Source organism: Carcharhinus amblyrhynchos, unplaced genomic scaffold (assembly GCF_965287045.1).
Source record: "Carcharhinus amblyrhynchos unplaced genomic scaffold, sCarAmb.v2.hapA scaffold_594, whole genome shotgun sequence".
In the NCBI taxonomy this organism is placed as follows: Eukaryota; Metazoa; Chordata; class Chondrichthyes; order Carcharhiniformes; family Carcharhinidae; genus Carcharhinus; species Carcharhinus amblyrhynchos.
Genome location: NW_027650334.1, coordinates 74,468 through 99,691, shown reverse-complemented (window position 1 = coordinate 99,691; position 25,224 = coordinate 74,468). Strand labels below are relative to the sequence as shown.

The 25,224-nt window shown below is 65.0% G+C and overlaps 1 protein-coding gene across 1 annotated transcript in view; it reads left to right on the top strand.

Annotated features, from left to right (window-relative positions):
- Nucleotides 1–1,357: 1,357 nt before the first annotated feature.
- Nucleotides 1,358–25,224, top strand: part of LOC145339662 (protein capicua homolog) — a gene marked incomplete at its 5' end in the record, with an annotated part of 74,318 nt that continues 50,451 nt past the window's right edge. The window contains one exon of the mRNA XM_080184176.1: nt 1,358–1,507. Within this exon, the coding sequence (XP_080040302.1) occupies nt 1,358–1,507 (150 nt within the window). The remainder of the gene's footprint in view (nt 1,508–25,224) is intronic.

Below are 25,224 nucleotides of genomic sequence, written 5' to 3'. Positions count from 1 at the left end.
CCGCACTGTCAGAGGGTCGGTGCTGAGGGAGTGCCGCACTGTCAGAGGGTCGGTGCTGAGGGAGCGCCGCACTGTCAGAGGGTCGGTGCTGAGGGAGCGCCGCACTGTCAGAGGGTCAGTGCTGAGGGAGTGCTGCACTGTCAGAGGGTCAGTACTGAGGGAGTGCTGCACTGTCAGAGGGTCAGTACTGAGGGAGCGCCGCACTGTCAGAGGGTCAGTGCTGAGGGAGCGCCGCACTGTCAGAGGGTCGGTGCTGAGGGAGCGCCGCACTGTCAGAGGGTCAGTGCTGAGGGAGTGCCGCACTGTCAGAGGGTCAGTACTGAGGGAGTGCCGCACTGTGGGACGGTCGGTGCTGAGGGAGCGCCGCACTGTCAGAGGGTCGGTGCTGAGGGAGCGCCGCACTGTCAGAGGGTCAGTGCTGAGGGAGCGCCGCACTGTGGGACGGTCGGTGCTGAGGGAGCGCCGCACTGTCAGAGGGTCAGTGCTGAGGGAGCGCCGCACTGTCAGAAGGTCGGTGCTGAGGGAGCGCCGCACTGTCAGAGGGTCGGTACTGAGGGAGCGCCGCACTGTCAGAGGGTCAGTGCTGAGGGAGCGCCGCACTGTGGGACGGTCGGTGCTGAGGGAGCGCCGCACTGTCAGAGGGTCAGTGCTGAGGGAGCGCCGCACTGTCAGAAGGTCGGTGCTGAGGGAGCGCCACACTGTCAGAGGGTCGGTACTGAGGGAGCGCCGCACTGTCAGAGGGTCGGTACTGAGGGAGCGCCGCACTGTCAGAGGGTCAGTGCTGAGGGAGCGCCGCACTGTCAGAAGGTCGGTGCTGAGGGAGTGCCGCACTGTCGGAGGGTCGGTGCTGAGGGAGCGCCGCACTGTCAGAGGGTCGGTGCTGAGGGAGCGCCGCACTGTCAGAGGGTCGGTGCTGAGGGAGCGCCGCACTGTCACTTAGTGTTTCACTGACAACCAGATTCAGGGTTCTCGCAATCCCACATGTCAGTGGGATAGACAGCAGTCACCTTGTGGAGGAGGTGGGAGAACCATTGTCTGCTGACCTGTTGTGGCTTCAGGTTTTCCCATGCTGCTGTGGTGTTTCCCTGCTAATTGTGTTGCTCTACATCTCACTACGGGCGGCGTTGCCCCGGCCTGTGAGTGCGGGCGGCGTTGCCTGTGGTCTCAGGAAGGTTTTGCCCTGCCTGGGGAGGGTGGGGGTGTTCTTGCCCTGCCCGGGGAGGGGGGGGAAGGTTTGCCTGGGGGGGGTGGGGCTGTTTTCTCTGGTCTGAATGTTGTTCCTGCCTCATTATGATCAGTGTCTCTCGGCTTTCCCACTATTCGAGCCTTGCACTGATTCCTCATTTTCTCTCCATAGTGTGGACCAATGTGGAACCGCGCTCCGTCCCCGTCTTTCCCTGGCACTCGTTGGTTCCCTTCCTCGCTCCCAGCCAGCCCGACTGTTCCGTACAACCAACAGAGGCCGAGCAGCCCACCTGTCAGACTGGATTATCCAACCAGGTTAAAGGTAGGTGTGAGTTTATTGTGGATGGTGGATTGGATGCAGTGACTGCTTCTCCCTGCCTCACTGTCCACACTGTGTCTGCTCTCTGCACCTCTCTCACTCTCAGTGACTGTTTCTCACTGTTCACACTGTGTCTGCTGTCAGTGACTGCTTCTCCCTGCCTCACTGTCCACACTGCATCTGCTCTCTGCACCTCTCTCGCCCTCAGGGACTGCTTCTCCCTGCCTCACTGTCCACACTGCATCTGCTCTCTGCACCTCTCTTGCCCTCAGGGACTGCTTCTTCCTGTCTCACTGTCCACACTGCGTCTGCTCTCTGCGTCTCTCTGTCTCTCAGTGACTGCTTCTCCCTGCCTCACTGTCCACACTGCGTCTGCTCTCTGCGTCTCTCTGTCTCTCAGTGACTGCTTCTCCCTGCCTCACTGTCCACACTGCGTCTGCTCTCTGCGCCTCTCTCACTCTCAGTGACTGCTTCTCACTGTCCACACTGTGTCTGCTCTCTGCACCTCTCTACTCTCACTTCCGCGTGCACACGCTCAGTTTCTTGCTCTGTCTGCCTCATGTCCATCCAGTTTTCTCTCTGCCTAGCCCTCTCCCTCACTTCTCGGCTCTGCCTGCCTCTCTCCTTCAGACACAAACATGTACTGTCAATATATCAGTCTCCTCTCCCTGTTTCTTTCTTTTTCTCAGTTTTGTGGTGTCTATTCTCTCTCTCTTGAGCTGTGTCTCAGTCTCTTTCTCTATCTGATCATATTCTCTCAAACTTGTTCTCACATCCTTAGAAAGAATGACTTAGAAATCCTACAGTACAGAAAGAGGCCATTCAGCCCCTTGAATCTGCACCAATCACAATCCCACCCAGGCCCTACCCCATATCCCTACATATTTACCAGCTAATCCCTCTAACCTACACACCTCAGGACAGTAAGGGCAATTTTAGCGTGGCCAATCAACCTAACCAGCACATCTTTGGACTGGGGGAAGAAACTGGAGCACCTGGAGGAAACCCACACAGACACGAGGAGAATGTGCAAACTCCACACAGACAGTGACCCAAGCCAGGAATCGAACTCAGGTCTCTGGCGCTGTGAAACAGCAGTGCTAACCACTGTGCTAATGTGCAGCCCGTCACTCACTCTTCCACCTTTGGGCTCGCTGTTGCAAGTCACTGTTTCTACAACTCCCTGCCAATCGTTTCACCGCACTCTGTCTGTCTGTCTCTCTCTCGTCCAGTCGCTCGGTGTCTCTATCTTTCCCTGGCCCGGTCACTCGGCGTCTCTCTCTCTCTCTCTCTCTCTCTCGGTGCCAGTCGCTCGGCGTCTCTCTCTCTCTCTCTCTCTCTCTCTCTCGGTCCCAGTCGTCGGCGTCTCTCTCTCTCTCTCTCTCTCTCTCGGTCCCAGTCGCTCGGCGTCTCTCTCTCTCTCTCTCTCTCTCTCTCGGTCGCTCGGTCGCTCGGCGTCTCTCTCTCTCTCTCTCTCTCTCGGTCCCGGTCGCTCGGCGTCTCTCTCTCTCTCTCTCTCTCTCTCTCTCGGTCCCGGTCGCTCGGCGTCTCTCTCTCTCTCTCTCTCTCTCTCTCGGTCCCGGTCGCTCGGGTGTCTCTCTCTCTCTCTCTCTCTCTCTCTCTCTCGGTCCTGGTCGCTCGGCGTCTCTCTCTCTCTCTCTCTCTCGGTCCCGGTCGCTCGGTGTCTCTCTCTCTCTCTCTCTCTCTCTCTCTCTCTCTCTCGGTCCTGGTCGCTCGGCGTCTCTCTCTCTCTCTCTCTCTCGGTGCCGGTCGCTCGGCGTCGCTTTCTCTCGGTGCCGGTCGCTCGGTGTCTCTCTCTCTCTCTCTCTCGGTGCTGGACGCTCGGCGTCTCTCTCTCTCTCTCGGTGCCGGTCGCTCGGCGTCTCTCTCTCTCTCTCGGTCCCGGTCGCTCGGCGTCTCTCTCTCTCTCTCGGTGCCGGTCGCTCGGCGTCTCTCTCTCTCTCTCGGTGCCGGTCGCTCGGCGTCTCTCTCTCTCTCTCGGTGCCGGTCGCTCGGCGTCTCTCTCTCTCTCTCAGCGCCGGTCGCTCGGCGTCTCTCTCTCTCTCTCGGTGCCGGTCGCTCGGCGTCTCTCTCTCTCTCTCAGCGCCGGTCGCTCGGCGTCTCTCTCTCTCTCTCGGTGCCGGTCGCTCGGCGTCTCTCTCTCTCTCTCGGTGCCGGTCGCTCGGCGTCTCTCTCTCTCTCTCGATGCCGGTCGCTCGGCGTCTCTCTTTCTCTTGGTGCCGGACGCTCGGCGTCTCTCTCTCTCTCTCTCGGTGCCGGTCGCTCGGCGTCTCTCTCTCTCTCTCTCGGTGCCGGTCGCTCGGTGTCTCTCTCTCTCGGTCCCGGTCGCTCGGTGTCTCTCTCTCTCTCTCGGTGCCGGTCGCTCTGCGTCTCTCTCTCTCGGTCCCGGTCGCTCGGCGTCTCTCTCTCTCTCTCGGTGCCGGTCGCTCGGCGTCTCTCTCTCTCTCTCGGTGCCGTCGCTCGGCGTCTCTCTCTCTCTCTCGGTCCCGGTCGCTCGGCGTCTCTCTCTCTCTCTCTCGGTGCCGGTCGCTCGGCGTCTCTCTCTCTCTCTCGGTGCCGGTCGCTCGGCGTCTCTCTCTCTCGGTGCCGGTCGCTTGGCGTCTCTCTCTCTCTCGGTGCCGGTCGCTCGGCGTCTCTCTCTCTCTCTCAGCGCCGGTCGCTCGGCGTCTCTCTCTCTCTCTCGGTGCCGGTCGCTCGGCGTCTCTCTCTCTCTCTCGGTCCCGGTCGCTCGGCGTCTCTCTCTCTCTCTCTCGGTGCCGGTCGCTCGGCGTCTCTCTCTCTCTCTCGGTGCCGGTCGCTAGGCGTCTCTCTCTCTCGGTGCCGGTCGCTTGGCGTCTCTCTCTCTCTCGGTGCCGGTCGCTCGGCGTCTCTCTCTCTCTCAGCGCCGGTCGCTCGGCGTCTCTCTCTCTCTCTCGGTGCCGGTCGCTCGGCGTCTCTCTCTCTCTCTCGGTGCCGGTCGCTCGGCGTCTCTCTCTCTCTCTCGGTGCCGGTCGCTCGGCGTCTCTCTCTCTCTCTCGATGCCGGTCGCTCGGCGTTTCTCTTTCTCTCGGTGCCGGACGCTCGGCGTCTCTCTCTCTCTCTCTCGGTGCCGGTCGCTCGGCGTCTCTCTCTCTCTCTCTCGGTGCCGGTCGCTCGGTGTCTCTCTCTCTCTCTCTCGGTCCCGGTCGCTCGGTGTCTCTCTCTCTCTCGGTGCCGGTCGCTCTGCGTCTCTCTCTCTCGGTCCCGGTCGCTCGGCGTCTCTCTCTCTCTCTCGGTGCCGGTCGCTCGGCGTCTCTCTCTCTCTCTCGGTGCCGGTCGCTCGGCGTCTCTCTCTCTCTCTCGGTCCCGGTCGCTCGGCGTCTCTCTCTCTCTCTCTCGGTGCCGGTCGCTCGGCGTCTCTCTCTCTCTCGGTGCCGGTCGCTCGGCGTCTCTCTCTCTCTCGGTGCCGGTCGCTCGGCGTCTCTCTCTCTCTCTCTCGGTGCCGGATGCTCGGCGTCTCTCTCTCTCTCTCTCGGTGCCGGTCGCTTGGCGTCTCTCTCTCTCTCGGTGCCGGTCGCTTGGCGTCTCTCTCTCTCGGTGCCGGTCGCTTGGCGTCTCTCTCTCTCTCGGTGCCGGTCGCTTGGCGTCTCTCTCTCTCTCGGTGCCGGTCGCTCGGCGTCTCTCTCTCTCTCTCGGTGCCGGTCGCTCGGCGTCTCTCTCTCTCTCGGTGCCGGTCGCTCGGCGTCTCTCTCTCTCTCTCGGTGCCGGTCGCTCGGCGTCTCTCTCTCTCTCTCGGTGCCGGTCGCTCGGCGTCTCTCTCTCTCTCTCGGTGCCGGTCGCTCGGCGTCTCTCTCTCTCTCTCGGTGCCGGTCGCTCGGCGTCTCTCTCTCTCTCGGTGCCGGTCGCTCGGCGTCTCTCTCTCTCTCTCGGTGCCGGTCGCTCGGCGTCTCTCTCTCTCTCGGTGCCGGTCGCTCGGCGTCTCTCTCCCTCTCGGTGCCGGTCACTCGGCGTCTCTCTCCTCTCTCTCGGTGCCGGTCGCTCGGTGACTCTCTCTCTCGGTGCCGGTCGCTCGGCGTCTCTCTCTCTCGGTGCCAGTCGCTCGGCGTCTCTCTCTCTCGGTGCCGGTCGCTCGGCGTCTCTCTCTCGGTGCCGGTCGCTCGGCGTCTCTCTCTCGGTGCCGGTCGCTCGGCGTCTCTCTCTCGGTGCCGGTCGCTCGGCGTCTCTCTCTCTCTCGGTGCCGGTCGCTCGGTGTCTCTCTCTCTCTCGGTGCCGGTCGCTCGGCGTCGCTCTCTCCGGCCCGGTCACTCGGTGTCTCTCTCTCTCTCCGGCCCGGTCACTCGGTGTCTCTCTCTCTCTCCGGCCCGGTCACTCGGTGTCTCTCTCTCTCTCCGGCCCGGTCACTCGGTGTCTCTCTCTCTCTCCGGCCCGGTCACTCGGTGTCTCTCTCTCTCTCCGGCCCGGTCACTCGGTGTCTCTCTCTCTCTCCGGCCCGGTCACTCGGTGTCTCTCTCTCTCCGGCCCGGTCACTCGGTGTCTCTCTCTCTCTCCGGCCCGGTCACTCGGTGTCTCTCTCTCTCTCCGGCCCGGTCACTCGGTGTCTCTCTCTCTCTCCGCCCGGTCACTCGGTGTCTCTCTCTCTCTCCGGCCCGGTCACTCGGTGTCTCTCTCTCTCTCCGGCCCGGTCACTCGGTGTCTCTCTCTCTCCGGCCCGGTCACTCGGTGTCTCTATCTCTCTCCGGCCCGGTCACTCGGTGTCTCTATCTCTCTCCGGCCCGGTCACTCGGTGTCTCTCTCTCTCCGGCCCGGTCACTCGGTGTCTCTATCTCTCTCCGGCCCGGTCGCTCGGCGTCTCTCTCTCTCTCTCTCCGGCCCCGTCGCTCGGTGTCTCTCTCTCTCTCTCGGTGCCGGTCGCTCGGCGTCTCTCTCTCTCCGGGCCGGTCGCTCGGCGTCTCTCTCTCTCTCTCGGTGCCGGTCGCTCGGCGTCTCTCTCTCCTCTCGGTGCCGGTCGCTCGGCGTCTGTCCTCTCTCTCTCGGTGCCGGTCGCTCGGCGTCTCTCTCTCTCTCTCGGTGCCGGTCGCTCTGCGTCTTTCTCTCTCTCTCGGTGCCGGTCGCTCGGCGTCTCTCTCTCTCTCTCGGTCCCGGTCGCTCGGCGTCTCTCTCTCTCTCTCGGTGCCGGGCGCTCGGCGTCTCTCTCTCTCTCTCGGTGCCGGTCGCTCGGCGTCTCTCTCTCTCTCTCGGTGCCGGTCGCTCGGCGTCTCTCTCTCTCTCTCGGTGCCGGTCGCTCGGCGTCTCTCTCTCTCTCTCGGTGCCGGTCGCTCTGCGTCTCTCTCTCTCTCGGTGCCGGTCGCTCGGCGTCTGTCTCTCTCTCTCGGTCCCGGTCGCTCGGCGTCTCTCTCTCTCTCTCGGTGCCGGTCGCTCGGCGTCTCTCTCTCTCTCTCGGTGGCCCGGTCGCTCGGCGTCTCTCTCTCTCTCTCGGTCCCGGTCGCTCGGCGTCTCTCTCTCTCTCTCGGTGCCGGTCGCTCGGCGTCTCTCTCTCTCTCTCGGTGCCGGTCGCTCTGCGTCTCTCTCTCTCTCGGTGCCGGTCGCTCGGCGTCTGTCTCTCTCTCTCGGTCCCGGTCGCTCGGCGTCTCTCTCTCTCTCTCGGTGCCGGTCGCTCGGCGTCTCTCTCTCTCTCTCGGTGCCGGTCGCTCGGCGTCTCTCTCTCTCTCTCGGTCCCGGTCGCTCGGCGTCTCTCTCTCTCTCTCGGTGCCGGTCGCTCGGCGTCTCTCTCTCTCTCTCTCGGTGCCGGTTGCTCGGCGTCTCTCTCTCTCTCTCGGTGCCGGTTGCTCGGCGTCGCTCTCCCCGGCCCGGTCACTCGGCGTCTCTCTCTCTCTCTCTCGGTGCCGGTTGCTCGGCGTCTGTCTCTGTCTCTCGGTGCCGGACGCTCGGTGTCTCTCTCTCTCTCGGTGCCGGTTGCTCGGCGTCTCTCTCTCTCTCTCTCGGTGCCGGTTGCTCGGCGTCGCTCTCCCCGGCCCGGTCACTCGGCGTCTCTCTCTCTCTCGGTGCCAGTCGCTCGGTGTCTCTCTCTCTCGGTCCCGGTCGCTCGGCGTCTCTCTCTCTCTCTCTCGGTGCCGGTCGCTCTGCGTCTCTCTCTCTCGGTGCCGGTCGCTCGGTGTCTCTCTCTCTCTCGGTGCCGGTCGCTCGGCGTCTCTCTCTCTCTCTCGGTGCCGGTCGATCGGCGTCTCTCTCTCTCGGTGCCGGTGGCTCGGCGTCTCTCTCTCTCTCGGTGCCGGATGCTCGGTGTCTCTCTCTCTCTCCGGCCCGGTCACTCGGTGTCTCTCTCTCTCTCTCCGGCCCGGTCACTCGGTGTCTCTCTCTCTCTCCGGCCCGGTCACTCGGTGTCTCTCTCTCTCTCCGGCCCAGTCACTCGGTGTCTCTCTCTCTCCGGCCCAGTCCACTCGGTGTCTCTCTCTCTCTCCGGCCCGGTCCACTCGGTGTCTCTCTCTCTCCGGCCCGGTCACTCGGTGTCTCTATCTCTCTCCGGCCCGGTCACTCGGTGTCTCTCTCTCTCTCTCTCGGTCCCGGTCACTCGGCGTCTCTCTCTCTCGGTGCCGGTCGCTCGGCGTCTCTCTCTCTCTCTCGGTGCCGGTCGCTCGGCGTCTCTCTCTCTCTCTCGGTGCCGGTCGCTCGGCGTCTCTCTCTCTCGGTGCCGGTCGCTCGGCGTCTCCTCTCTCTCTCTCTCGGTGCCGGTCGCTCGGTGTCTCTCTCTCTCTCTCTCTCGGTGCCGGATGCTCGGTGTCTCTCTCTCCGGCCCGGTCACTCGGTGTCTCTCTCTCTCTCTCCGGCCCGGTCACTCGGTGTCTCTCTCTCTCTCCGGCCCGGTCACTCGGTGTCTCTCTCTCTCTCCGGCCCAGTCACTCGGTGTCTCTCTCTCTCTCCGGCCCAGTCACTCGGTGTCTCTCTCTCTCTCCGGCCCGGTCACTCGGTGTCTCTCTCTCTCCGGCCCGGTCACTCGGTGTCTCTATCTCTCTCCGGCCCGGTCACTCGGTGTCTCTCTCTCTCTCTCTCGGTCCCGGTCACTCGGCGTCTCTCTCTCTCTCGGTGCCGGACGCTCGGTGTCTCTCTCTCTCGGTGCCGGTCGCTCGGCGTCTCTCTCTCTCTCTCGGTGCCGGTCGCTCGGCGTCTCTCTCTCTCGGTGCCGGTCGCTCGGCGTCTCTCTCTCTCGGTGCCGGTCACTTGGTGTCTCTCTCTCGGTCCCGGTCGCTCGGCGTCTCTCTCTCTCTCTCGGTGCCGGTCGCTCGGTGTCTCTCTCTCTCTCTCGGTGCCGGTCGCTCGGCGTCTCTCTCTCTCTCTCTCGGTCCCGGTCGCTCGGCGTCTCTCTCTCTCTCTCGGTGCCGGTCGCTCGGCGTCTCTCTCTCTCTCTCCCGGCCCGGTCACTCGGCGTCTCTCTCTCGGTGCCAGTCGCTCGGTGTCTCTCTCTCTCTCGGTCCCGGTCGCTCGGTGTCTCTCTCTCGGTGCCGGTCGCTCGGCGTCGCTCTCTCTCTCTCTCGGTGCCGGTCGCTCTGCGTCTCTCTCTCTCTCTCTCGGTCCCGGTCGCTCGGCGTCTCTCTCTCTCTCGGTGCCGGTCGCTCTGCGTCTCTCTCTCTCTCTCGGTGCCGGTCGCTCTGCGTCTCTTTCTCTCTCTCTCTCTCTCGGTGCCGGTCGCTCTGCGTCTCTCTCTCTCTCTCTCTCGGTGCCGGTCGCTCTGCGTCTCTCTCTCTCTCGGTGCCGGTCGCTCTGCGTCTCTCTCTCTCTCGGTGCCGGTCGCTCTGCGTCTCTCTCTCTCGGTGCCGGTCGCTCGGTGTCTCTCTCTCTCTCGGTGCCGGTCGTTCGGCGTCTCTCTCTCTCTCTCTCTCGGTGCCGGTCGCTCTGCGTCTCTCTCTCTCGGTGCCGGTCGCTCGGTGTCTCTCTCTCTCTCGGTCCCGGTCGCTCGGTGTCTCTCTCTCTCTCGGTGCCGGTCGCTCGGCGTCTCTCTCTCTCTCTCCGGCCCGGTCGCTCGGCGTCTCTCTCTCTCTCTCCGGCCCGGTCGCTCGGCGTCTCTCTCTCTCTCTCGGTGCCGGATGCTCGGCGTCTCTCTCTCTCTCTCTCGGTCCCAGTCGCTCGGCGTCTCTCTCTCTCTCTCGGTTCCAGTCGCTCGGCGTCTCTCTCTCTCTCTCCGTCCCAGTCGCTCGGCGTCTCTCTCTCTCTCTCGGTCCCGGTCGCTCGGTGTCTCTCTCTCTCTCTCGGTCCCAGTCGCTCGGCGTCTCTCTCTCTCTCTCGGTCCCAGTCGCTCGGCGTCTCTCTCTCTCTCGGTGCCGGTCGCTCGGTGTCTCTCTCTCTCTCGGTCCCAGTCGCTCGGCGTCTCTCTCTCTCTCTCTCTCTCGGTCCCGGTCGCTCGGTGTCTCTCTCTCTCTCGGTCCCAGTCGCTCGGCGTCTCTCTCTCTCTCTCGGTCCCGGTCGCTCGGCGTCTCTCTCTCTCTCTCTCGGTCCCGGTCGCTCGGCGTCTCTCTCTCTCTCTTCGGTCCCAGTCGCTCGGCGTCTCTCTCTCTCTCTCTCGGTGCCGGTCGCTCTGCGTCTCTCTCTCTCGGTCCCGGTCGCTCGGTGTCTCTCTCTCTCTCGGTCCCAGTCGCTCAGCGTCTCTCTCTCTCTCTCTCTCGGTCCCAGTCGCTCGGCGTCTCTCTCTCTCTCTCTCTCGGTGCCGGTCGCTCTGCGTCTCTCTCTCTCTCGGTGCCGGTCGCTCGGTGTCTCTCTCTCTCTCGGTGCCGGTCGTTCGGCGTCTCTCTCTCTCTCTCTCGGTGCCGGTCGCTCGGTGTCTCTCTCTCTCTCGGTCCCGGTCGCTCGGTGTCCTCTCTCTCGGTGCCGGTCGCTCGGCGTCTCTCTCTCTCCGGCCCGGTCGCTCGGCGTCTCTCTCTCTCTCTCCGGCCCGGTCGCTCGGCATCTCTCTCTCTCTCTCTCGGTCCCGGTCGCTCGGCGTCTCTCTCTCTCTCTCTCGGTCCCGGTCGCTCGGCGTCTCTCTCTCTCTCTCGGTCCCGGTCGCTCGGCGTCTCTCTCTCTCTTTCGGTGCCGGATGCTCGGCGTCTCTCTCTCTCTCGGCGTCGCTCTTTCGGTGCCGGATGCTCGGCGTCTCTCTCTCTCTCGGCGTCGGTCGCTCGGTGTCTCTCTCTCTCCGGTGCCGGTCGCTCGCGTCTCTCTCTCTCTCTCGGTCCCAGGTCGCTCGGCGTCTCTCTCTCTCTCTCGGTCCCGGTCGCTCGGCTCTCTCTCTCTCTCTCGGTCCCGGTCGCTCGGCGTCTCTCTCTCTCTCTCTCTCTCTCTCTCGGTCCCAGTCGCTCGGCGTCTCTCTCTCTCTCTCTCTCGGTCCCGGTCGCTCGGCTCCTCTCTCTCTCTCTCTCTCGGTCCCAGTCGCTCGGCGTCTCTCTCTCTCTCTCTTGGTCCGGTCGCTCGGCGTCTCTCTCTCTCTCTCTCTCGGTCCCGGTCGCTCGGCGTCTCTCTCTCTCTCTCTCTCTCTCTCTCTCGGTCCCAGTCGCTCGGCGTCTCTCTCTCTCTCTCTCGGTCCCGGTCGCTCGGCGTCTCTCTCTCTCTCTCTCTCTCTCTCGGTCCCAGTCGCTCGGCGTCTCTCTCTCTCTCTCTCCGGTCCCGTCGCTTGGCGTTTCTCTCTCTCTCTCTCGGTCCCGGTCGCTCGGCGTCTCTCTCTCTCTCTCGGTCCCAGTCGCTCGGCGTCTCTCTCTCTCTCTCTCTCGGTCCCAGTCGCTCGGCGTCTCTCTCTCTCTCGGTCCCGGTCGCTCGGCGTCTCTCTCTCTCTCTCTCTCTCGGTCCCAGTCGCTCGGCGTCTCTCTCTCTCTCTCTCTCTCTCGGTCCCGGTCGCTCGGCGTCTCTCTCTCTCTCTCTCTCGGTCCCAGTCGCTCGGCGTCTTCTCTCTCTCTCGGTGCCGGTCGCTCGGCGTCTCTCTCTCTCTCGGTGCCGGTCGCTCGGCGTCTCTCTCTCTCTCGGTGCCGGTCGCTCGGCGTCTCTCTCTCTCTCTCTGCCCCAGTCGCTCGGTGTCTCTCTCTCTCTCTCGGTGCCGGTCGCTCGGCGTCTCTCTCTCTCTCTCGGTCCCGGTCGCTCGGCGTCGCTCTCTCTGGCCCCGTCGTTCAGCGTTTCTCTCTCTCTCGGTCCTGGTCGCTCGGCGTCTCTCTCTCTCTCTTTCTCTCAGTGCCGGACGCCCGGTGTCTCTCTTTCTCTCGGTGCCGGTCGCTCGGCGTCTCTCTCTCTCGGTGCCCGTCGCTCTCTCCGGCCTGGTCGCTCGGTGTCTCTCTCTCTCGGTGCCGGTCGCTCGGCGTCTCTCTCTCTCTCTCGGTGCCGGTCACTCGGCATCGCTCTCTCCGGCCCGTTTGCTTGGCGTCTCTCTCTCTCTCTCTCGGTGCCGGTCGCTCGGTGTCTCTCTCTCTCGGTGCCCGTCGCTCTCTCCGGCCTGGTCGCTCGGTGTCTCTCTCTCTCGGTGCCGGTCGCTCGGCGTCTCTCTCTCTCTCCGGTGCCGGTCACTCGGCATCGCTCTCTCCGGCCCGTTTGCTTGGCGTCTCTCTCTCTCTCTCTCTCGGTGCCGGTCGCTCGGTGTCTCTCTCTCTCTCTCGGTGCCGGTCGCTCGGCGTCTCTCTCTCTCTCTCCGGCCCGGTCGCTCGGCATCTCTCTCTCTCTCTCGGTGCCGGTCGCTCGGCGTCTCTCTCTCTCTCTCTCGGTGCCGGTCGCTCGGCGTCTCTCTCTCTCTCGGTGCCGGTTGCTCGGTGTCTCTCTTTCTCTCTCAGCGCCGGTCGCTCGGCGTCTCTCTCTCTCTCGGTGCCGGTCGCTCGGTGTCTCTCTTTCTCTCTCAGCGCCGGTCGCTCGGCGTCTCTCTCTCTCTCTCGGTGCCGGTCGCTCGGCGTCTCTCTCTCTCTCTCGGTGCCAGTCGCTCGGCGTCTCTCTCTCTCTCTCTCTCGGTGCCGGTCGCTCGGCGTCTCTCTTTCTCTCTCAGCGCCGGTCGCTCGGCGTCTCTCTCTCTCTCTCTCGGTGCCGGATGCTCGGCTCTCTCCGGCCCGGTCGCTCGGCGTCTCTCTCCGGCCCGGTCGCTCGGCCGTCTCTCTCTCTCTCTCGGTGCCGGTCGCTCGGCGGTCTCTCTCTCTCTCTCGGTGCCGGATGCTCGGCGTCTCTCTCTCTCTCTCAGTGCCGGTCGCTCGGCGTCTCTCTCTCTCTCTCGGTGCCGGTCGCTCGGCGTCTCTCTCTCTCTCGGTGCCGGTCACTCGGCATCTCTCTCTCTCTCTCGGTGCCGGTCGCTCGGCGTCTCTCTCTCTCGGTGCCGGTCGCTCGGTGTCTCTCTTTCTCTCTCAGCGCCGGTCGCTCGGCGTCTCTCTCTCTCGGTGCCGGTCGCTCGGCGTCTCTCTCTCTCTCTCGGTGCCGGTCGCTCGGCGTCTCTCTCTCTCGGTGCCGGTCGCTCGGCATCTCTCTCTCTCCGGCCCGGTCGCTCGGCATCTCTCTCTCTCTCGGTGCCGGACGCTCGGCGTCTCTCTCTCTCTCTCTCTCGGTGCCGGTCGCTCGGCGTCTCTCTCTTTCTCTCGGTGCCAGTCGCTCGGCATCTCTCTCTCTCTCCGGCCCGGTCGCTCGGCATCTCTCTCTCTCTCGGTGCCGGTCGCTCAGCGTCTCTCTCTCTCTCTCTCTCTCTCTCTCGGTGCCGGTCGCTCGGTGTCTCTCTCTCTCTCGGTGCCGGTCGCTCGGCGTCTCTCTCTCTCGGTCCCGGTCGCTCGGCGTCTCTCTCTCTCTCTCTCTCGGTCCCGGTCGCTCGGTGTCTCTCTCTCTCTCTCTCTCTCTCGGTGCCGGTCGCTCGGCGTCTCTCTCTCTCTCGGTGCCGGTCGCTCGGCGTCTCTCTCTCTCTCTCGGTGCCGGACGCTCGGCGTCGCTCTCTCTCTCTCGGTGCCGGTCGCTCGGCGTCTCTCTCTCTCTCTCGGTGCCGGTCGCTTGGCGTCTCTCTCTCTCTCTCGGTGCCGGTCGCTCGGCGTCTCTCTCTCTCTCTCGGTGCCGGTCGCTCGGCGTCTCTCTCTCTCTCGGTCCCGGTCGCTTGGCGTCTCTCTCTCTCTCTCGGTGCCGGTCGCTCGGCGTCTCTCTCTCTCTCTCTCGGTGCCGGTCGCTCGGCGTCTCTCTCTCTCTCGGTGCCGGTCGCTCGGCGTCTCTCTCTCGGTGCCGGTCGCTCAGCGTCTCTCTCTCTCTCTCTCTCGGTGCCGGTCGCTCGGCGTCTCTCTCTCTCTCTCGGTGCCGGTCGCTCGGCGTCTCTCTCTCTCTCTCGGTGCCGGTCGCTCGGCGTCTCTCTCTCTCTCGGTGCCGGTCACTCGGCGTCTCTCTCTCTCGGTGCCGGATGCTCGGCGTCTTTCTCTCTCTCTCGGTGCCGGTTGCTCGGCGTCTCTCTCTCTCTCTCTCTCTCTCTCGGTCCCGGTCGCTCGGCGTCTCTCTCTCTCTCTCGGTGCCGGTCGCTCGGCGTCTCTCTCTCTCTCTCGGTCCCGGACGCTCGGCGTCTCTCTCTCGGTCCCGGTCGCTCGGCGTCTCTCTCTCTCTCTCTCGGTGCCGGTCGCTCGGCGTCTCTCTCTCTCTCGGTCCCACTCGCTCGGCGTCTCTCTCTCTCTCGGTGCCGGTCGCTCGGCGTCTCTCTCTCTCTCGGTGCCGGTCGCTCGGCGTCTCTCTCTCTCGGTCCCAGTCGCTCGGCGTCTCTCTCTCTCTCTCGGTGCCGGTCGCTCGGCATCTCTCTCTCTCTCTCTCTCGGTGCCGGTCGCTCGGCATCTCTCTCTCTCTCTCTCTCTCGGTGCCGGTCGCTCGGCGTCTCTCTCTCTCTCGGTGCCGGTCGCTCGGCGTCTCTCTCTCTCTCGGTGCCGGACGCTCGGCGTCGCTCTCTCTCTCTCTCGGTGCCGGTCGCTCGGCGTCTCTCTCTATCGGTCCCGGTCGCTCGGCGTCTCTCTCTCTCTCTCGGTGCCGGTCGCTCGGCGTCTCTCTCTCTCTCGGTGCCGGTCGCTCGGCGTCTCTCTCTCTCTCGGTGCCGGTCGCTCGGCGTCTCTCTCTCTCTCTCGGTGCCGGTCGCTTGGCGTCTCTCTCTCTTTCTCGGTCCCACTCGCTCGGCGTCTCTCTCTCTCTCGGTGCCGGTCGCTCGGCGTCTCTCTCTCTCTCGGTGCCGGTCGCTCGGCGTCTCTCTCTCTCTCTCGGTGCCGGACGCTCGGCGTCGCTCTCTCTCTCTCTCGGTGCCGGACGCTCGGCGTCGCTCTCTCTCTCTCTCGGTGCCGGTCGCTCGGCGTCTCTCTCTCTCTCTCGGTGCCGGTCGCTCGGCGTCTCTCTCTCTCTCTCTCGGTGCCGGTCGCTCGGCGTCTCTCTCTCTCTCTCGGTGCCGGTCGCTTGGCGTCTCTCTCTCTCTCTCCGGCCTGGTCGCTCGGTGTCTCTCTCTCTCGGTGCCGGTCGCTCGGCGTCTCTCTCTCTCTCTCGGTGCCGGTCGCTCGGCGTCTCTCTCTCTCTCGGTGCCGGTCGCTCGGCGTCTCTCTCTCTCGGTGCCGGATGCTCGGCGTCTTTCTCTCTCTCTCGGTGCCGGTTGCTCGGCGTCTCTCTCTCTCTATCTCGGTCCCGGTCGCTCGGCGTCTCTCTCTCTCGGTGCCGGATGCTCGGCGTCTCTCTCTCTCTCGGTGCCGGTCGCTCGGCGTCTCTCTCTCTCGGTGCCGGTCGCTCGGCGTCTCTCTCTCTCTCTCTCTCTCTCGGTGCCGGTCGCTCAGCGTCTCTCTCTCTCGGTCCCGGTCGCTCGGTGTCTGTCTCTCGGTGCCGGTTGCTCGGCGTCTCTCTCTCTCTCTCGGTGCCGGACGCTCGGCGTCTCTCTCTCTCTCTCGGTCCCGGTCGCTCGGCGTCTCTCTCTCTCTCTCGGTGCCGGACGCTCGGCGTCTCTCTCTCTCTCTCGGTGCCGGACGCTCGGCGTCTCTCTCTCTCTCTCGGTGCCGGACGCTCGGCGTCTCTCTCTCTCTCGGCGTCGGTCGCTCGGCGTCTCTCTCTCTCTCTCGGTGCCGGACGCTCGGCGTCTCTCTCTCTCTCTCGGTGCCGGACGCTCGGCGTCTCTCTCTCTCTCGGCGTCGGTCGCTCGGCGTCTCTCTCTCTCTCTCAGTGCCGGTCTCTCGGCGTCTCTCTCTCTCTCTCAGTGCCGGTCGCTCGGCGTCTCTCTCTCTCTCTCTCGGTGCCGGTCGCTCGGCGTCTCTCTCTCTCTCCGGCCCGGACGCTCGGCGTCTCTCTCTCTCTCTCAGTGCCGGTCTCTCGGCGTCTCTCTCTCTCTCTCGGTGCCGGTCGCTCGGCGTCTCTCTCTCTCTCGGTCCCGGTCGCTCGGCGTCTCTCTCTCTCTCTCCGGCCCGGATGCTCGGCGTCTCTCTCTCTCGGTGCCGGACGCCCGGTGTCTCTCTTTCTCTCGGTGCCGGTCGCTCGGCGTCGCTCTCTCCGGCCCGGTCGCTCGGCGTCTCTCTTGCTCTCTTTCTCTCTCGGTGCCGGTGGCTCGGCGTCTCTCTCTCTCTCGGTCCCGGTCGCTCGGCGTCTCTCTCTGTCTCTCGGTGCCGGACGCTCAGCGTCTCTCTCTCTCTCTCGGTGCCGGTCGCTCAGCGTCTCTGTCTCTCTCGGTGCCGGTCGCTCGGCGTCTCTCTCTCTCGGTGCCGGTCACTCGGCATCGCTCTCTCCGGCCCGTTTGCTTGGCGTCTCTCTCTCTCTCTCTTGGTGCCGGTCGCTCGGTGTCTCTCTCTCTCTCTCTCGGTGCCGGATGCTCGGCGTCTCTCTCTCTCTCTCGGTGCTGGTCGCTCGGCGTCTCTCTCTCTCTCGGTGCCGGTCGCTCGGCGTCTCTCTCTCTCTCTCGGTCCCGGTCGCTCGGCGTCTCTCTCTCTCTTGGTGCCGGCCGCTCGGCGTCTCTCTCTCTCTCTCGGTGCCGGTCGCTCGGCGTCTCTCTCTCTTGGTGCCGGTTGCTCGGCGTCTCTCTCTCTCTCTCTCGGTGCCGGTCGCTCGGTGTCTCTCTCTCTCTTGGTGCCGGTTGCTCGGCGTCTCTCTCTCTCTCTCTCGGTGCCGGTCGCTCGACGTCTCTCTCTCTCTCTCTCTTGGTGCCGGTCGCTCGGCGTCTCTCTCTCTCTCGGTGCCGGTCGCTCGGCGACTCTCTCTCTCTCTCTCTTGGTGCCGGTCACTCGGCGTCTCTCTCTCTCTCTCTCTCTCTCTCGGTGCCGGTCGCTCGGCGTCTCTCTCTCTCTCTCGGTGCCGGTCGCTCGGCGTCTCTCTCTCTCTCTCGGTGCCGGTCGCTCGGCGTCTCTCTCTCTCTCTCGGTGCCGGTCGCTCGGCGTCTCTCTCTCTCTCTCTTGGTGCCGGTCGCTCGGCGTCTCTCTCTCTCTCTCTCTCTCGGTGCCGGTCGCTCGGCGTCTCTCTCTCTCTCTCTCTCTCTCTCGGTGCCGGTCGCTCGGCGTCTCTCTCTCTCTCTTGGTGCCGGACGCTCGGCGTCTCTCTCTCTCGGTGCCGGTCGCTCGGCGTCTCTCTCTCTCTCTTGGTGCCGGACGCTCGGCGTCTCTCTCTCTTGGTGCCGGACGCTCGGCGTCTCTCTCTCTCGGTGCCGGACGCTCGGCGTCTCTTTCTCTCTCTCTCGGTGCCGGCCGCTCGGCGTCTCTCTCTCTCTCTCGGTGCCGGTCGCTCGGCGTCTCTCTCTCTCTCTCTCTCGGTGCCGGTCGCTCGGCGTCTCTCTCTCTCTCTCTCGGTGCCGGACGCTCGGCGTCTCTCTCTCTCGGTGCCGGCCGCTCGGTGTCTCTCTCTCTCTCTCGGTGCCGGTCGCTCGGCGTCTCTCTCTCTCTCTCTCGGTGCCGGTCGCTCGGCGTCTCTCTCTCTCTCCGACCCAGTCGCTCGGCGTCTCTCTCTCTCTCTCTCCGACCCGGTCGCTCGGCGTCTCTCTCTCTCTCCGACCCGGTCGCTCGGCGTCTCTCTCTCTCTCTCTCGGTGCCGGACGCTCGGCGTCTCTCTCTCTCTCTCGGTGCCGGTCGCTCGGCGTCTCTCTCTCTCTCCGACCCGGTCGCTCGGCGTCTCTCTCTCTTTCTCGGTGCCGGACGCTCGGCGTCTCTCTCTCTCTCTCCGACCCGGTCGCTCGGCGTCTCTCTCTCTCTCTCTCTCGGTGCCGGTCGCTCCACGTCTCTCTCTCTCTCTCTCGGTCCCGGTCGCTCGGCGACTCTCTCTCTTTCGGTGCCGGACGCTCGGCGTCTCTCTCTCTCTTTCTCGGTGCCGGACGCTCGGTGTCTCTCTCTCTCTCGGTGCCGGTCGCTCGGCGTCTCTCTCTCTCTCTCTCGGTGCCGGTTGCTCGGTGTCGCTCTCCCCGGCCCGGTCGCTCGGCGTCTCTATCTCTCTCGGTCCCGGTCGCTCGGCGTCTCTCTCTCTCTCTCGGTGCCGGTCGCTCGGCGTCTCTCTCTCTCTCTTGGTGCCGGTCGCTCGGCGTCTCTCTCTCTCTCTCGGTGCCGGTCGCTCGGCGTCTCTCTCTCTCTCTCGGTGCCGGACGCTCGGCGTTTCTCTCTCTCTCGGTACCGGATGCTCGGCGTCTCTCTCGGTGCCGGACGCTCGGCGTCTCTCTTTCTCTCGGTGCCGGTCGCTCGGCGTCTCTCTCTCTCTCTCTCGGTGCCGGTCGCTCGGCGTCTCTCTCTCTCTCGGTGCCGGTCGCTCGGCGTCTCTCTCTCTCTCTCTCGGTGCCGGTCGCTCGGCGTCTCTCTCTCTCTCTCTCGGTGCCGGTCGCTCGGCGTCTCTCTCTCTCTCGGTGCCGGTCGCTCGGCGTCTCTCTCTCTCGGTGCCGGATGCTCGGCGTCTTTCTCTCTCTCTCGGTGCCGGTTGCTCGGCGTCTCTCTCTCTCTATCTCGGTCCCGGTCGCTCGGCGTCTCTCTCTCTCGGTGCCGGATGCTCGGCGTCTCTCTCTCTCTCGGTGCCGGACGCTCGGCGTCTCTCTCTCTCTTTCTCGGTGCCGGACGCTCGGTGTCTCTCTCTCTCTCGGTGCCGGACGCTCGGCGTCTCTCTCTCTCGGTGCCGGACGCTCGGCGTCTCTCTCTCTCGGTGCCGGACGCTCGGCGTCTCTCTCTCTCGGTGCCGGACACTCGGTGTCTCTCTCTCTCTCTCCGGCCCCGTCGCTCGGCGTCACTCTCTCTCTCTCTCTCTCGGTGCCGGTCGCTCGGCGTCTCTCTCTCTCTCTCGGTCCCGGTCGCTCGGCGTCTCTCTCTCTCTCTCGGTGCCGGTCGCTCGGCGTCTCTCTCTCTCTCTCGGTGCCGGTCGCTCGGCGTCTCTCTCTCTCTCTCTCGGTGCCGGTCGCTCGGCGTCTCTCTCTCTCTCTCCGACCCGGTCGCTCGGCGTCTCTCTCTCTCTCTCCGACCCGGTCGCTCGGCGTCTCTCTCTCTCTCTCCGACCCGGTCGCTCGGCGTCTCTCTCTCTCTCTCTCCGACCCGGTCGCTCGGCGTCTCTCTCTCTCTCTCTCCGACCCGGTCGCTCGGCGTCTCTCTCTCTCTCTCGGTGCCGGTCGCTCCGCGTCTCTCTCTCTCTCGGTGCCGGTCGCTCCGCGTCTCTCTCTCTCTCTCTCTCGATGCCGGTCGCTCCGCGTCTCTCTCTCTCTCTCGGTGCCGGTCGCTCGGCGACTCTCTCTCTCTCGGTGCCGGACGCTCGGCGTCTCTCTCTCTCTCGGTGCCGGACGCTCGGCGTCTCTCTCTCTCTTTCTCGGTGCCGGACGCTCGGTGTCTCTCTCTCTCTCGGTGCCGGTCGCTCGGCGTCTCTCTCTCTCGGTGCCGGACGCTCGGCGTCTCTCTCTCTCGGTGCCGGACGCTCGGCGTCTCTCTCTCTCGGTGCCGGACGCTGCGTGTCTCTCTCTCTCGGTGCCGGACACTCGGTGTCTCTCTCTCTCTCTCCGGCCCCGTCGCTCGGCGTCACTCTCTCTCTCTCTCTCTCGGTGCCGGTCGCTCGGCGTCTCTCTCTCTCTCTCGGTCCCGGTCGCTCGGCGTCTCTCTCTCTCTCTCGGTGCCGGTCGCTCGGCGTCTTTCTCTCTCTCTCGGTGCCGGTCGCTCGGCGTCTCTCTCTCTCTCTCGGTCCCGGTCGCTCGGCATCTCTCTCTCTCTCTCGGTGCCGGTCGCTCGGCGTCTCTCTCTCTCTCTCGGTGCCGGTCGCTCGGCGTCTCTCTTTCTCTCGGTGCCGGTCGCTCGGCGTCGCTCTCTCCGTCCCGGTCACTCGGTGTCTCTCTCTCTTCCCGACCTGGTCACTCGGTGTCTCTCTCTCTCTCTCTGGTCCGGTCACTCGGTGTCTCTCTCTCTCCCCGACCCGGTCACTCGGTGTCTCTATCTCTCCGGTCCGGTCACTCGGTGTCTCTCTCTCTCCCCGGCCCGGTCACTCGGTGTCTCTCTCTCCCCGACCCGGTCACTCGGTGTCTCTCTCTCTCCCCGGCCCGGTCACTCGGTGTCTCTCTCTCTCCCCGACCCGGTCGCTCGGCGTCTCTCTCTCTCTCCGACCCGGTCACTCGGTGTCTCTCTCTCTCTCCGGCCCGGTCACTCGGTGTCTCTATCTCTCTCCGGCCCGGTCACTCGGTGTCTCTCTCTCTCCCCGACCCGGTCACTCGGTGTCTCTCTCTCTCTCCGACCCGGTCACTCGGTGTCTCTCTCTCTCTCCGACCCGGTCACTCGGTGTCTCTCTCTCTCTCCGGCCCGGTCACTCGGTGTCTCTCTCTCTCCCCGACCCGGTCACTCGGTGTCTCTCTCTCTCCCCGACCCGGTCACTCGGTGTCTCTCTCTCCCCGACCCGGTCACTCGGTGTCTCTCTCTCTCTCTCCCCGACCCGGTCACTCGGTGTCTCTATCTCTCCCCGACCCGGTCACTCGGTGTCTCTCTCTCTCCCCGACCCGGTCACTCGGTGTCTCTCTCTCTCTCCCCGGCCCGGTCACTCGGTGTCTCTCTCTCTCTCTCCCCGGCCCGGTCACTCGGTGTCTCTTTCTCTCCCCGGCCCGGTCACTCGGTGTCTCTCTCTCCCCGGCCCGGTCACTCGGTGTCTCTATCTCTCTCCGGCCCGGTCACTCGGTGTGTCTCTCTCTCTCTCCCTGTCCCGGTCACTCGGTGTGTCTCTCTCTCTCTGGCCCGGTCACTCGGTGTCTCTCTCTCTCTCCCCGGCCCGGTCACTCGGTGTCTCTCTCTCTCTCTCCCCGGCCCGGTCACTCGGTGTCTCTCTCTCTCTCTCCCCGTCCCGGTCACTCGGTGTCTCTCTCTCTCTCTCCGGCCCGGTCACTCGGTGTCTCTCTCTCTCTCTCTCCCCGTCCCGGTCACTCGGTGTCTCTCTCTCTCTCCGGCCGGGTCACTCGGTGTCTCTCTCTCTCTCTCCCCGTCCCGGTCACTCGGTGTCTCTCTCTCTCTCCAGCCCGGTCACTCGGTGTCTCTCTCTCTCTCTCCCCGACCCGGTCGCTCAGTGTCTCTCTCTATCTCTCTCCGGCCCGGTCACTCGGTGTCTCTATCTCTCTCCGTCCCGGTCACTCGGTGTCTCTATCTCTCTCCGGCCCGGTCACTCGGTGTCTCTCTCTCTCCGGCCCGGTCACTCGGTGTCTCTATCTCTCTCCGGCCCGGTCACTCGGTGTCTCTATCTCTCTCCGGCCCGGTCACTCGGTGTCTCTCTCTCTCTCCGGCCCGGTCACTCGGTGTCTCTATCTCTCTCCGGCCCGGTCACTCAGTGTCTCTATCTCTCTCCGGCCTGGTCACTCGGTGTGTCTCTCTCTCTCTCCGGCCCGGTCACTCGGTGTCTCTCTCTCTCTCCGGCCCGGTCACTCGGTGTCTCTCTCTCTCTCCGGCCTGGTCACTCGGTGTCTCTCTCTCTCTCCGGCCCGGTCACTCGGTGTCTCTCTCTCTCTCTCTCTCCCCGACCCGGTCACTCGGTGTCTCTCTCTCTCCCCGGCCCGGTCACTCGGTGTCTCTCTCTCTCTCCGGCCCGGTCGCTCAGTGTCTCTCTCTCTCCCCGTCCCGGTCACTCAGTGTCTCTCTCTCTCTCCCCGTCCCGGTCACTCAGTGTCTCTCTCTCTCTCCCCGTCCCGGTCACTCGGTGTCTCTCTCTCTCTCCGGCCCGGTAACTCGGTGTCTCTCTCTCTCTCCGGCCCGGTCGCTCAGTGTCTCTCTCTCTCCCCGGCCCGGTCACTCGGTGTCTCTATCTCTCTCCGGCCCGGTCACTCGGTGTCTCTATCTCTCTCTCCGGCCCGGTCGCTCAGTGTCTCTCTCTCTCTCCCCGGCCCGGTCACTCGGTGTCTCTATCTCTCCCCGGCCCGGTCACTCGGTGTCTCTATCTCTCCCCGGCCCGGTAACTCGGTGTCTCTATCTCTCTCCGGCCCGGTCACTCGGTGTCTCTATCTCTCTCCGGCCCGGTAACTCGGTGTCTCTATCTCTCTCCGGCCCGGTCACTCGGTGTCTCTATCTCTCCCTGTCCCGGTCACTCGGTGTCTCTTTCTCTCTCCGGCCTGGTCACTCGGTGTCTCTATCTCTCCCCGTCCCGGTCACTCGGTGTCTCTCTCTCTCCGGCCCGGTCACTCGGTGTCTCTATCTCTCTCCGGCCCGGTAACTCGGTGTCTCTCTCTCTCTCCGGCCCGGTCACTCGGTGTCTCTATCTCTCTCCGGCCTGGTCACTCGGTGTCTCTATCTCTCCCCGTCCCGGTCACTCGGTGTCTCTCTCTCTCTCCGGCCCGGTCACTCGGTGTCTCTATCTCTCTCCGGCCCGGTAACTCGGTGTCTCTATCTCTCTCCGGCCCGGTCACTCGGTGTCTCTATCTCTCCCTGTCCCGGTCACTCGGTGTCTCTCTCTCTCTCCGGCCCGGTCACTCGGTGTCTCTCTCTCTCTCCGGCCCGGTCACTCGGTGTCTCTCTCTCTCTCTCCGGCCCGGTCACTCGGTGTCTCTCTCTCTCTCCGGCCCGGTCACTCGGTGTCTCTCTCTCTCTCTCTCTGGCCCGGTCACTCGGTGTCTCTCTCTCTCTCCCCGGCCCAGTCACTCGGTGTCTCTCTCTCTCTCTCCCCGGCCCGGTCACTCGGTGTCTCTCTCTCTCTCTCTCCGGCCCGGTCACTCGGTGTCTCTCTCTCTCTCTCCGGCCCGGTCACTCGGTGTCTCTCTCTCTCTCCGGCCCGGTCACTCGCTCTTTCCCCACCTTTCTCGGTCCCGCTCCCGGTCGCTCGCTTTCCCAATCCCGGTGCTGCTCCCCCAGCCCCCCTCTGGTCCTAGTCGCTCACCTGCTCTGTCTTTCCCCCCTTCCAGTTACTCGCTCACTCTCTCTTTTTCTCCATCCCAGTCACTCTCTCTCTCTCTCCCTTTCGGTTGCTCGCTCTCTCTCTCCAGCCCCCCTTCCCGGTCGCTAGCACTCTCCCTCTCCGTCCTAGTCGCACTCTCTCTCTGTTTCTTTCTTTCTCTCTACTTCTCTCTCTCTCTTTCTCTCTCTCTTCCTTTCCGTCCCAGTCGCGTGCTCTCTCTCTCTGTGTTTCTCCCCATCCCAGTCGCTCACTCTCTCTCCCCCTTTCGGTTACTCACTCGGTCTCTCTCCACCCCACCCCCCCTTCCCGGTCGCTAGCGCTCTCCCTCTCCGTCCTAATCACGTTTCTCTCTCTCTTTCTTTCTCTTTCTCTGTCTCTCTTTTTCATTCTCTTTCTCTTTTTCTCTCTCTCTCTCTCTCCCCCCTTTTTCCGGTTGTTCTCTCTTTCTCTCTCTCTCTCTCTCTCCCCTTTTCGGTTGCTCGCTATCTCTCTCCACCCCCCATTCCCCGGTCGCTAGCGCTCTCCCTCTCCATCCTACTCGCGCTTTCTCTCTCTTTCTCTTTCTGTCTCTCCCTCTCCCCCCTTCCTGGTTGCTCTCTCTTTCTCTCTCTCTCTCTCCCCCCCTTTCCGTCCCGGTCATGCGCTCTTTCTCTCTGCACTGGTTGTTTGCTTTCTGTATCTCCATCCCAGTCGGTCACTCAATCTCTTTCTGTCTCTCTCTCTCTGTCCCGCTCGCTCGCTCTGTCTCTCCGTCCCGGTCGCTCGCTCGCTATGTCTCTCCGTCCCGGTCGCACGCTCGCTATGTCTCTCCGTCCCGGTCGCTCGCTCGCTCTGTCTCTCCGTCCCAGTCGCTCGCTCGCTCTGTCTCTCCGTCCCGGTCGCTCGCTCGCTCTGTCTCTCCGTCCCGGTCGGTCGGTCGCTCGCTCTGTCTCTCCTTCCCGGTCGCTCGCTCGCTCGCTCTGTCTCTCCGTCCCGCTCGCTCGCTCTGTCTCTCCGTCCCGCTCGCTCGCTCTGTCTCTCCGTCCCGCTCGCTCGCTCTGTCTCTCCAGTCCGCTCGCTCGCTCTGTCTCTCCGTCCCGCTCGCTCGCTCTGTCTCTCCGTCCCGCTCGCTCGCTCTGTCTCTCCGTCCCGCTCGCTCGCTCTGTCTCTCCGTCCCGCTCGCTCGCTTTGTCTCTCCGTCCCGGTCGCTCGCTCGCTCTGTCTCTCCGTCCCGGTCGGTCGCTCGCTCGCTCTGTCTCTCCTTCCCGGTCGCTCGCTCGCTATGTCTCTCCGTCCCGGTCGCTCGCTCGCTCTGTCTCTCCGTCCCAGTCGCTCGCTCGCTCTGTCTCTCCGTCCCGGTCGCTCGCTCGCTCGCTCTGTCTCTCCTTCCCGGTCGCTCGCTCGCTCGCTCTGTCTCTCCGTCCCGCTCGCTCGCTCTGTCTCTCCGTCCCGCTCGCTCGCTCTGTCTCTCCGTCCCGCTCGCTCGCTCTGTCTCTCCGTCCCGCTCGCTCGCTCTGTCTCTCCGTCCCGCTCGCTCGCTCTGTCTCTCCGTCCCGCTCGCTCGCTCTGTCTCTCCGTCCCGGTCGCTCGCTCGCTCTGTCTCTCCGTCCCGGTCGGTCGCTCGCTCGCTCTGTCTCTCCTTCCCGGTCGCTCGCTCGCTCTGTCTCTCCGTCCCGCTCGCTCGCTCTGTCTCTCCGTCCCGCTCGCTCGCTCTGTCTCTCCGTCCCGCTCGCTCGCTCTGTCTCTCCGTCCCGCTCGCTCGCTCTGTCTCTCCGTCCCGCTCGCTCGCTCTGTCTCTCCGTCCCGGTCGCTCGCTCTGTCTCTCCGTCCCGCTCGCTCGCTCTGTCTCTCCGTCCCGCTCGCTCGCTCTGTCTCTCCGTCCCGCTCGCTCGCTCTGTCTCTCCGTCCCGCTCGCTCGCTCTGTCTCTCCGTCCCGCTCGCTCGCTCTGTCTCTCCGTCCCGCTCGCTCGCTCTGTCTCTCCGTCCCGCTCGCTCGCTCTGTCTCTCCGTCCCGCTCGCTCGCTCTGTCTCTCCGTCCCGCTCGCTCGCTCTGTCTCTCCGTCCCGCTCGCTCGCTCTGTCTCTCCGTCCCGCTCGCTCGCTCTGTCTCTCCGTCCCGCTCGCTCGCTCTGTCTCTCCGTCCCGCTCGCTCGCTCTGTCTCTCCGTCCCGCTCGCTCGCTCTGTCTCTCCGTCCCGCTCGCTCGCTCTGTCTCTCCGTCCCGCTCGCTCGCTCTGTCTCTCCGTCCCGCTCGCTCGCTCTGTCTCTCCGTCCCGCTCGCTCGCTCTGTCTCTCCGTCCCGCTCGCTCGCTCTGTCTCTCCGTCCCGCTCGCTCGCTCTGTCTCTCCGTCCCGCTCGCTCGCTCTGTCTCTCCGTCCCGCTCGCTCGCTCTGTCTCTCCGTCCCGCTCGCTCGCTCTGTCTCTCCGTCCCGCTCGCTCGCTCTGTCTCTCCGTCCCGCTCGCTCGCTCTGTCTCTCCGTCCCGCTCGCTCGCTCTGTCTCTCCGTCCCGCTCGCTCGCTC